Genomic DNA, 12217 nt, shown 5'->3' on the forward strand with positions numbered 1-12217 from the left:
GGGTCATTCTCAGGTACAAATTAGATTGTGTCTCCCCCATACTTAAAATCCTCCATGGCTTCCCATTATGCTTATAAAAACACCCACATTCCTGCTCAGGGCATTCAAGGCCCCACGGGACTTGGCTCCTTCCTCTCCGACATCACCATATATCACTGCGTTGCTCACTCTACTCCACCAACCTTCTGTCTGTCCTCAAACACACTGTCCTACCTCTCCCTCATGTCTCTCACCATCAGAGTTCCCCTGGCCTAGAACATTCATTTCTCAGATTTTCCCCAGACTGGGACCTACTCATCATTGTGGTTTCTGATCAAATATTACCTCCTCAGTTTCTGATCAAATATTACCTCCTTTGCTGATTAACCAAGAGTCATTCTCCATCCCATTCTCATGACTTATTTTCTTCATTGCGCTTGCCACCATTTTAAAAGAATCACTCATTCATTTAAGTGTGTTTCCTCTGCCCCTCCCATTAGAATGCAGGAGTTAGTCTGTTTCACTTGGGGCTGTATCCCCACCCCTAGTACAGTGCCTGGCACATAGTAGGGGCTCTGTGCATGGACAAGGACAGCGATACTTTATTTTAAAAGGACTGAGAAATGCACTGGAAAAAGAAAAAAATTACCAGAAAGAAAACAGCTCATTAAAGTTGAGCTCATTACTTACCAAGGTGAGAATCTTCAGGGTGACGGCGCTGAATATGACTCTGTAGAAAGGCTTGGTTCATAAAGGCCTTGTCACAAAAATGGCACTGAAAAGGAGACAGTAACAAATCAAAGTGGCCACAACGAGTGCCCTTCACCTAATTTCCATTAAAATCCAGGCACCTGAAGCACTACCTCTTGGGGGCTTTCCCCCAAAAGATATCATCCTGGCAAGGGATACTGAAAGTATGACTAAAAAGACAAATATAAAAACAAGGGCGTTCTGGAAACTATCACTTAACAGTTAAAGTAGCCCATCATGGTGCTTTCTGGAAGCCCTAACGCTGCTCCCATTAGACTTGTGGTGCCTACCCTATCACCACCAACTTGTGGGGACACTCCAGCAATGCTAGTCGTTGTCTGTCTCTCAAGTGGACCAACCTCAGAGTCTTCTTATGGGCTGGTTCCCTGCCTGAACCTTCCCTAGATCTTCCCCTGACTAATCCCTACTTGACATTCAGGATGTCGTTTATGAAGCATTTTCCACACTGGGGATGAGTGGCACGTCCTCAACAAGATCTTCGAGGATGGTCCTTCTGCCAGTCACTGTCCCATCACATTGTCTTATTTTCTTCATTGGACGTATCCCTAGTTAACATTTTCACATTTATTTACTTTCACTCTTTTATTGTCTCCTGCCTAATCCCTCTGGGTTCTTAAGAGCACTGACTCTTGTCTATATTATTCACAGTTTTGTCCCCGGAGCCCAGCATTAATAAATAATTAAACAAATGCTGTAGAAATATTTAGCCTCCTAAAATGAATTTACTGGGGGGAAAATCAATTCTACCAGATCTCTATTTTTCCATTTAAACACTGATTCAAAATTTAAGCAAAAATTCAACTTGTTTTGTCTATATCCTCACCCCTGGATTACTTTGAAATAAATCCTGGATATTATATATTTCATTTGTCAATATTTCAGAATTTATCTCTAAAAGGACTTTCTTGGTGTGTTGGGTGGTTTTTTTTTTTTTGTGGGGGAGGGTGTTTTTGTTGTTGCTGTTAATCCTCACCTGAGGATATTTTTTCCATTGCTTTTCAGAGAGCATGGAAGGGAGGGAGGGGGAGAGAGAAAGAGAGAAACATTGATGTGAGAGTGACACATCGACTGGTTGCCTCCTGCATTCCGCCCCCCCCCCGGCCCCTCCCCTCCACACATACACACACACTGGGGCAGGGAGTGAACCTGCAATCCAGGTATGTGCCCTTGACTGGGAATCAAACCTGTGACCCTTTGGTACTCAGGCCTACACTCAAACAAGTTAGCCACGCTGGTCATGGCATAAAAGGACTTTCTTTTAATACAATCATAATATCATTATTCTACCTTTTAAGACAAGAATACTAATTCCTCTATATTCAACAAATATCCGACCATTTGTTTGTTTTCCCCAATATTTCACACATTGTCTTAGAAAAAATTTTAGTTTGTTTTAAATCAGGATCCAAATAAAGCCATATTTTGCAATTGATTGTTACATCCCTTAGTTCTCTTTTAGTCTATAGATTGCTGCTCCATCTCTTTTCTCCTTGCAATTGTTCTGAAGAAACTGAACCTTTGTCCTGCAGAGTTTCTCTCAGTTTGGATTCCACTGTTTCATCTCCATTGTGCTATTTACATGCTCTGCTATTCCTGTACTGCCTTACTCTTAGTATGGCTGCATCACAACGTCAGATTCTAGTGTTCCAGAAAAATAGTGTTATGGCATATTTCTCAGCATTGCATTTCAGAGAATCTTCAAAGAATCTTTTCAGTCTTTTCTGCTTATGATGCATGCTCTAGTTGCCTCACAGTATTTTAGGGACTTCCCCCACTGATTCAGGTGTAAGTGTGAGCTCTGGGGCTATGCACAGCACTGGAGAGAAAAAAAAAAGATGAGAAACCCTAGAAGTAACTTTTAATTTCCAAAAATGAAAATAATATTTTAACTATTTTAATAACACACAATAGTCACGAGCTCAGGGTGAGAAGGGGTTCCTATTCCAAACAGAAAAGACTCACATTTTGACTACTGTATGTTGAAACTTCTGTATGACAAAAAACAAACAAACAAGACAAATCTAAGAGGTTTACAGTTTCTGGATGGGCAGGTAGGGAGCTTGAAAATCACTACTCCATCCTAACAACAAGTAAAAAGCTGAACAGACTGAAAAATCAACTCTTCTTAGATGTGTAAGAGAAGGGAGAAGGGATAACACAGGGCAAACCACTGCCCTGAGCGTGGAGAGACCTGGAGTCACAGTTTACCAGAGCAGAGACTCAGCGGCAAAAAACCCCAGAGAAACCAGTGCAGGGTAAGAAAACCTACACTGTAATTGACAAATTGCTTGAGGATGAGAGTGGATGATTTGAGAGTTAAAAATTCCAGGGAAGAGAGGAACTCTCAACTTAATAAAGACTATCCACAAAAACCTATAGCTAACGTCATACTTAATGGTGAGAAACTCAAAGCTTCCCAGCTAAGATCAGGTACAAGGCAAGGATATCCCCTCACCACTGCTTTTCAACACCATACAATGCAATAAGACAAGAAAATGAAATAAAAGATATACAGACTGATAAGGAAGACACAGAAATACCTTTATTTGCAGACAACATGTCCATGTAGAAAGTCCAACAGAATTGACCAAAAACTAATAACCAGGTATTTTAATGTTGCAGAATATAAGGTTAATAGACTAAAGTCAACTGCTTTTCTATATTTTAACAATTGTAAGTGAAATTTGAAATTAAAAACACAATGCCATTTACATCAGCACTCCCCAAAAATGAAATACTTGGGTATAAATCTAACAAAATATGTGCAAGATCTAAATAAGGAAAGTTTCAAAATTCTGATGAACAAAATCAAAGGACTAAGTAAATGGATATCCATGTTAATGGATAAGAAGACTCAAAATGAGAAGGTGCCGGTTCTTCCCAATTTGATCTATAGATTCAGTGCAATCCCAATCAAAATCCTAGCAAGTTATTTTGTGGATATTAACAAACTGATTCTAAACTTTATAGGAAGAAGCAAAAGACCCAGAATAGTCAACACAATATTGACAAAGGACAAAGTTGGAAGACTGATACTACTCAATTTTAAGACTTACTATATAGAGTTAGAATAATCAAGACACTGTGGTATTGGCTAAAGAATAGACAAATAAATCAATGGAACAGAATAGAGTGCCCAGATATAAACCTATAAAAATACAGTCTTCTGCTCTTTGACAAAGAAGCAAAAGCAATACAGGGGAACAAAGATAGTCTCTTCAACAATGGTGCTAGAACAAATGGACATCTATATATAGAGGGGAAAAATGGATCTAGACACAGAACATATATACTGATATCCTGTGCAAATCTAACTCAAACTGGATCACAGACCTAAATGTAAAACTATACAATTCCTAGAAAATAACATAGGAGAAAACCTAGATGACCTTAGGTATGGTGATACAACACCAAATACACATCCATGAAAAAAATAACTGACAAGTAGAACTTCATTAAAATTAAAAACTTCTGCTCTGCCGAAACCGGTTTGGCTCAGTGGATAGAGCGTTGGCCTGCGGACTGAAGGGTCCCAGGTTCAATTCCGGTCAAGGGCATGTACCTTGGTTGTGGGTACATCCCCAGTAGGGGGTGTGCAGGAAGCAGCTGATCGATGTTTCTCTCTCATCGATGTTTCTAACTCTCTAAACCTCTCCCTTCCTCTCTGTAAAAAAATCAATAAAATATATTAAAAAAAAACAAACAAACTTCTGCTCTGCAAAAGACAATGTCAAGAGAATGAGAAGGCAAAACACAGACTGGGAGAAAATACTGGCAAAACACACAACTGATAAAGAATTGTTATACAAACTATACAAAGAACTCTTAAAACTCAACAAGAAGAAAACAAATAATCCAACTAAAAAATGGGCCAAAGACCTTAATAGACACCTCACCAGAGAAAAGATACAGATGGCAAATAAGCATATGAAATGATGTTTCACAAAATATGCCAAGCAAATGCAAATTTAAACAATGAGATACCACCACACACCTATTAGAATGGTCAAAATATTGACCACTGACAAAATGGCGGTGAGAATGTGGAGCAGCCAGAACTCTCATTCACTGCTGGTAGAAATAAAAAATGGTAGAGCCACTTTGACAGTTTCATACAACACTAAACACAGTCTTACCATACAACCCAGCAAACACATTCCTTGTCATTTACCCAAAGGAATGAAAAATTTATGGCCACACAAAAACCTTCATAAAGATGTTTATGGAAACTTTCTTAATAATTGCCCAAGCATGGAAGCAACCAGGGTGTTCTTCAGTAGGTGAGTGAATAAACTATGGTCCATCTAGATAACGGAATATTACTCAGCACTAAAAAGAAATGAGCCAGCAAACCTTGAAATGACATGGAAGAACCTGAAATGGCCTGGCCAGTATGGCTCAGTTGGTTGAGCGTTGATCATGTACCAAGAGGTCCTGGGTTTGATTCCCCGTCAGAGAACATGCCCCGGATCCTCAGTAGGGGGCATGCAGGAGGTAGCTGATTAATGTTTCTCTCTCATTGATGTTTCTATCTCTCCCTCTCCCTTCCTCTCTCTCTAAAATCAATACAAACATATTTTTTTTAATCTGAAATGTATATTACTAAGCATAAGAAGCCAATATGAAAATGCTATATCCTGTATAAGTCCAACTATAGGACATTCTGTAGTTGCCAGGATTGGAGGGCAAGGAGGATGAGTAGGCAGAGCACAGAGGATTTTTAGGGCAATGAAAATACTCCATATGCTACCAAAAAGATGGATATAGGTCATTAAACATTTGTCAAAACCCATAGAATATACAACACAAGAGTAAACCATAAATATACTATAAACTTTGGGTGATAATGATCTGTCAATATGTATAGGCTCATCAATTACAATAAATTTCCACTATGGTGGAGGATATTGATAATGGAGGAGGCTATGCATTTGTGGGGGAAAGGGAGTATATGGGAACTTTCTGTACCTTCTCCTCAATTTTGCTGTGAACTTAAAATTTCTATAGAAAACACACACACGTAAGTTCACATAAAAACCTGCACGTGAATGTTCATATCAGAATTATTCGTAATAGCCAAACACTAGAACCAGGCAAAACATCATTCAAAGGTTAAAGGTTAACAAACTTTGATACATGTACACAATGGAATACTAGCCAGTTAAAAAATAAATTATTGATACACATCAACAACTTGGTCTGTCAGGCCCCAAAGCCAACACTATCTGATCTACCATCACTGGGCTTTATAACAGATCTTACAGTAATTAGAAACTTAATAATAGTCAGATCATGCTTTTCAATGAGAAGTAGCAAGAGCTTTAGAATCCTATTTCTTGCACAAAGACTCTGCCTTAGAAATAGGATTAACAACAGAAAAGAAATATTTTTTATTTTTAAAATACTCTTGTTATATTAGTGAGTTTTCTTGTTCCTAGGAAATACACACATTGAAATACGTAGGAGTCTAAAACTTACTGTCAAATGGTTCAATAATATGTATAGAAGCAAAGGAAATAAGCAAATGTTAATAACTGATGAATTTGGTTGCAGGGTATATGGAAGTTCTTTGCACTATTGTTGCAACTTTTCTGTAAATGTGCAAAGATTTTGAAAAAAAATTGACAAAAATCCACAAATGTAATAATTCCAGATTTTGGGGGCCAATCTCAGTTGCGATTTGTACATGGTTTATTTTTACTAGTATTAGGAGAAGGAAACAGCTTCTTAAACAACCAGCAAGTACATGGCTTAAATAAAGCACTGCAGACCACGTTACCTGTTTAATCATTAATCCTACGGTACTCTAAAGAAAATAATGAACCATGTCATCTGTTAGTTAAAATTTCTGTTTTGGTTCATTTAAACATGCTGTTTTTCTAATATACAGTACAGATCTTAAAAAAACAAAACAAAAAAAACAACGAAAAACAAACCAACAAACAAAACCAAAGCAAACAACAACAAAAAAATATTGATATTGATACAAAGGGCTATCACTATCCCAGCTAGTGGGAATTGAGGTTTTGGAGGGGTTATGAATTATGATCACCACACACCTGGTAATAGCTGGCTTTGGCCTCCATCATCATTTGCTGAGTGGCGATCATCTTTTTCCTGCGCTTGCACTCTTCCTTGAGGAACTTGATCTCGCCGGCCTGCTTGCTGAGGAGCTCCCTGCTCTGCTCGCAGTTGGCCAGGCTCTGGCGCAGCCGCTCCTCCACGGCGTGCAGCTGCGAGGTGAGGAACTCCTGCGAGTGCATCAGGTACTCGATGGACAGCTGCGCCAGGCGGATGAGCTTCAGCAGCACGGGGTCCACCCCCGACTGGCAGTGCGGGCACTTCTCGTCCTCCAGCTTGCAGAAGGTGATGTTCATGATGTTCTCCTGCAGCGTGAGCACGTCCACAGCCCCCGCCACCTTGTCCACGTCGATGGCGCTCAGCCGCCGCCAGTCCACACTCTCCAGCCGCGGCCGGAACTGGAAGAAGGGCAGGGGACCCGTCGCCGCGCTGGGAGGGAAACAGGCCATGGCGGCCGCGCCTGCCGCGGCCCCTCCGGAGGCGTCGGAAGCCTCCAGACCGTTGGCGAGTGGGTAGTAGACCTGCTTGTGGAAGGGCTGCGGGAGGGAGACGAAGCGGGAGTTGGCAGGGGAGCCGAGTCCCGGGGCCCCGCCTCCCGCGGCTGCCCCTAGCCTGGCGTCCGCGGACGGGCGTCCAGGCGTCCAGCTCTTACCATGCTTGCAGCAAACTGGCCACCACCTCTGCTGGCATCGGAGGAGAGGGTGGACTCGGCTCCTGCGCCCGGGCCGCCTCCCGGACCGCCGCCGCCCCGCTCCTCACGATCAGGAGAAAGCCAGCTCTCAGGAGGCGGCGGCGGTGGAGGCAGCGGCCTAGGCTCTGAGCGTCTCCGCCGTTGCTATGGCAGCGTCCCCAGCCCCAGGGACTGGGAGCAAAGGGCGCGCCGGCCCCCCCTCGTGGTCAGCGAGCGCCCAGGGCCCTGTGGGACCAGAGAAGAACTCCTGGACGAGCCTGAGGGGACACACCCGTCCACCCAGAGACGGCACCTCCTGCGCGTCCGCTCCCCGCGGGGCACCACCCTCCCTGGCCTCTGGGCAGGACCTGCCATGTCCCTAAAGCCCAGGGATCCACATCCCAGGGCCCTGTGGGTCCCATTGCCATCCTCAGGTTATTCACTGCTATTTTCGCTTTAGGTTTTATGATCAGAAATATCTATTCATCCTTATTTTTTACACATAATTTAGAAAAACATTAAGCAATGAAACTATGTAAAATTAACTGGGATATAGGGGGACTGGCTTCCAAAGGGCACAAAGACACTTTGGAGTATAATAAACAATATTCTCTGTTTTGATTGTTTTGTTGATTCCCCAGGCATATACATTTGACAAAATTCATCAGTTGTATTCACCGAAAATAAGGGTGCATTTTGTATATGATACCTCAATAAATTTGTGGTGTTAGTTCATTGTATTTGATGATACGCTTTTACATTTCTTACATGAAAGATACTTTTTAAAATGGACCCTCTCTTCTTCTACGGGTTGGCCACCTAAGTTAACATTCTGATAGAAGTACAAACCAAAAAAAACTTCCCCGAATATTTAATACTTTGTCTTTCCAAAAGGATGCATTTTTCAAAATGTGAAGGTAAAAAAAAAAAAAAATACAGGGAGGGGAACTTTAACCATCAGCTTTACCATCAAGTTTTACAGGGCTCTGGTATCTACCTTACAAACTTGTGTGGCAGCTGCATTCTGTTTTTTGGAGAGGCTAAAAAATTTCTAGCAGCAACTTGTAGACCTCGGGCCTCTCATTCTTGGGGTCTTCTGAGGGCTGCCCGTGGCTACCATAGAGATCAATGAGCTGAGGAAAAGCCAGACATTCCTCAATCCACCAGGGAGCCCTGGCTTGGACCAACCATCAGGAAAACGTTTGTCTTTCCTAACAGCCAAAGAACAGAGGAAAGAAAAATACAGTTCAGAGTAACCAGAAGCATAGCTGTAATATCCAATAGTTTTACCGCTTTCCAGATATTGTAACTACAAATAAGCCTACATAAAAGCATCCAGGAAACAGGCATACACTTCATATGACTTCATAGATACCGTACATCCAAATAACGTTTAATGGAACTTGGGGGGCGGGGGGAGCTATTCCAGATTCACTGCACCCAGCATAAAAGTCTTAAAGATCTAGGTTCAAAGTTGGAGTCTTCCATGTACTTGCTGCCTGACCTAGAACAAGTTATGTCAGCACTAGGCCTCAGCTCACAGGGGATCAGGATACCGACCTGGCAGGTCTGTAGGCTGTGGACTCCATCCACTGGGCTGCAGGATCAGCGGGAACAAGGGCCGAGGTCTCTCTTGCTCACCGTTATATTCCCAGCACCTAGCATAGGACGGACAGGCAGGCAGAGGCCTTAAGAATTTGCCGGAGGAACGCGTGGATAAAGAAGGTCCAAATGAAGTAGGCGCTCAAAGTAAATGTCAGCTCCCACCCCTCACCCCTGTTATTTTCTGCCGTGCTCTAGGACCAAGCCCTTGGAGCTGAACGTGGGAGACTGTCCACAAGCCCCCTCTGCAGTCTAGGGAGGAGGCACGCGGGCCAGAGACACCCATTTCTTTTCGCCGCCACCACTCTGGTCCCACTCTGGCGCCACGGCGCTGGCCATTCTCGCTCCTTGATTGAATCTGGTCCGCAAGATGGCCGGACCAGGAATGAAGGGGGCACGCTTTCCCGTTCCCTCTGTCCCCCATCCCCCCAGCGGGGCCGCCAGCGGGGCAGGCTCCCGAACCCGCAAAGACAAAGGTCGGGAGACGCTGGCTCCACGGGGGCCTCGGTGTCGCCGCTTTGAAGGCAAATGGGAGTGGGGGCTGCGGCAGCCATGCTAGCGGGGTCTGCAGCGCCTCTGCTCACAGCCTGGGAAGCGGGAAGAGGACGCGGCTGCACGGACACCGAGATGCCCCATCTGCCGCGGACTCCCCGGAGCGCCTGGCGCATCCCAGGTCTCGGCTCACCCCAGCTGCGCGCTCCAGGGCAGGCGCCGGGCGCTGCAAGCGGGCGGGGGCGATGCTGGGGACCCAGACCCCAGGTGCGCTGCTCGTGCGGGCAGGTCCACGGCGGCCCAAGGAGCAGCTAAGCGGGAAGCGGCGAGCCGGCTCCTGGCAAGAGGTAGGTGGAAGCCTGTCTGGTCTGGGCAAGTTGTGGCAAGGCAGCCGCCAGGCTCGGCTCCGGGCCCTCCCAGATTCCAGGCCGCTGACGCCTCTGGATCCCCCACCCCCCTCCCGCCCCCGCCCCTCCGCGATCCTTCTCTGGCCTCTTCTCTCCGCTCCCCAGCTCTTCTGGCAGCTGGGCGGGACCTTGCACGTCTAGACTGCAGCGAGAAAACGCGCTCGGCCAATCCGGCGGTTGGTGCAGACACGTGGTGCCGGGCCCACTTGGTTGCGGGTGTGGGATGCTCCCTCCAAGGAGGTTTTTCAAAGAGAAACCAGATTCACTCTAACGCTGCGGTTGGCCTGGCCTTCAGCTAGCTAATGCCATATAGGGGCTTTACGTGAATTTACTCCCAAGAAGAGACTCTTTTTAATCGCAGAAATGGGCAAATGCAAGGGACCTTGAAGAGGCTGCGTAATGCAGCCCTGCCTTTGAGTGACGTGTGACGTGGAAAACGGATTGGGCACTTGGCAAGTGAAGCACACTAGGTTTCGGTGTCTCTCACTCATGCCCACTTCAGGAGGAGAGGCATAGATCTCTGTTGCAAGTTCCACGGTGTGGGGAGAAGGGAGTTGTGGGTTAAGAGTAGTGTGACCATTTATTTAACCTACTAGTAAAGTTGGAACATATGGTCTGACAATGGGACAAAATTCAGTATTTTAAAATGACGAGTAACCCAGAAGGTATGCATTTTTAACAATCATTTTAACAACCATGAGGTTGACTCAGGTTCAGAAATTCGATGCATCTTTTGCAAAATCTGCTGTAGCAAAAAAAAAAAAATTGTTCTTCAATTAAAAAAAAGAGTAACTACAGAATTTTTGCTGTACAACAACGGGTTACTTGTGCTTTGTCTGGACTGAGTCAACTTTGTACCATACTTCATTTAGCAAAATTCTTCCAACGTGGTAATACAGCACTAAGTATTTATGTTGAATTCCATGTTTTGGTTTTTACTGGAAATCATAAGGCCTAGGACAGCCTTGGTGGGATTTTAAAATTTGTCTAATTTTAAAATGCTTACATATGAAAGAGAATCCAAGATCCTTCTAAAAATCCTCCATAGTGGTATGACAAATATTTCTAGATAGAAATTTCAGGTACTAAAAGGTAAATAAGGCCAATATCCTTTGAGGGGTGTGTGTGTGTGTGTGTGTGTGTGTGTGTGTGTGTGTGATGATTGCTTAATTAACATTGTTTGATGATACACCATTTGAGTTCCTTGCATTCCCCATGCCCCATTGTCAGTATATTATCCCACATATGTAGAGTTGGAAAAAAGAAGATAAACCAGTTGACATGGCATAGCAGCAATCATACATCTTCATCCTTTTAAACCCTTTATACCAGTTATCACTGGTTGGGTAGTGACTGTGATAGTTGGGTATGATTGAGTAGTGTCTGTGATAAATAATTAAAATTTTTAATTATTTGGGTATCTTTCTTCTCCACCAGACTATGAGATCCTCAAGTGTTTAGCACATTGAGCACATTTAGTATGTGCTCAAATAAATATTTGGTTTTGTAGACAGATATGATCCTTACAAAGGGGAATCACCACCCCACACTCCTTTAACTCCTTCAATGATTTGCAAGCATCTAACTGGGTGCAGTTACCTTTTTGCTTGAACTACCTATAATGGCTTTGGCATCTACACTAAAGCCACTCTGATACCCCATACCAGTCTATATGTTTTATTACTAAAATAAAAGCTTGTATCAAATATGTGAGGAGGTGCCTGGACTAGATGAGCAAAATCTATCCAAACCTTTATTCCCCATTTCCTGAAGTTTTTAAATTCCTTCTCTTATACTTGTTAAGGGATTTCTGACTTTTGTTATGTAATTTGTTGGGGGACAAAGTTCAGTGCACGTTTACATTGAACCATCTTTCCCTAGCTTGTTACACACTGAATACACAATCACTGGTATGTGCTCACAATTATACTTTCCTTTAAAAAAGATATTTTTATTGATTTCAGAAAGGAAGGAAGAGGGAGAGAGAGGTAGAAACAACCTGGGCATGTGCCCTGACCAGGAATCAGACCATGACCTCCTGGTTCATAGGTAAACATTTTTATTTTTTTTTTTTTAGAAAGAGAGAGAGGAAGGGAGAGGGAGAGAGAGAGAGATACATCAATGATGAGGGAGAGTCATTGATCGGCTGCCTTCTGCACTCCCCACACTGGGGTTTGAACCCACAACCCGGGCATGTGCCCTGACCAGGTTCATA

General features: G+C 43.8%; 1 protein-coding gene across 2 annotated transcripts in view; it reads right to left on the reverse strand.

Moving 5' to 3' along the window:
* The window catches only part of DZIP1 (DAZ interacting zinc finger protein 1), a 49349-nt gene extending 40656 nt beyond the window's left edge, over window positions 1–8693 (reverse strand). For both annotated transcript variants that reach the window (XM_054719889.1, XM_028148953.2), the window contains exons 1-4: window positions 8499–8693; window positions 7484–7747; window positions 6810–7367; window positions 670–754 (exon numbers count right to left, since the gene is read on the reverse strand). In XM_054719889.1, the coding sequence (XP_054575864.1) occupies window positions 670–754; window positions 6810–7367; window positions 7484–7486 (646 nt within the window). In that variant the 5' untranslated portion in view covers window positions 7487–7747; window positions 8499–8693. The remainder of the gene's footprint in view (window positions 1–669; window positions 755–6809; window positions 7368–7483; window positions 7748–8498) is intronic.
* Between the last annotated feature and the right edge of the window lie 3524 nt (window positions 8694–12217).

This window comes from Eptesicus fuscus, chromosome 8 (assembly GCF_027574615.1).
Source record: "Eptesicus fuscus isolate TK198812 chromosome 8, DD_ASM_mEF_20220401, whole genome shotgun sequence".
NCBI lineage: Eukaryota > Metazoa > Chordata > Mammalia > Chiroptera > Vespertilionidae > Eptesicus > Eptesicus fuscus.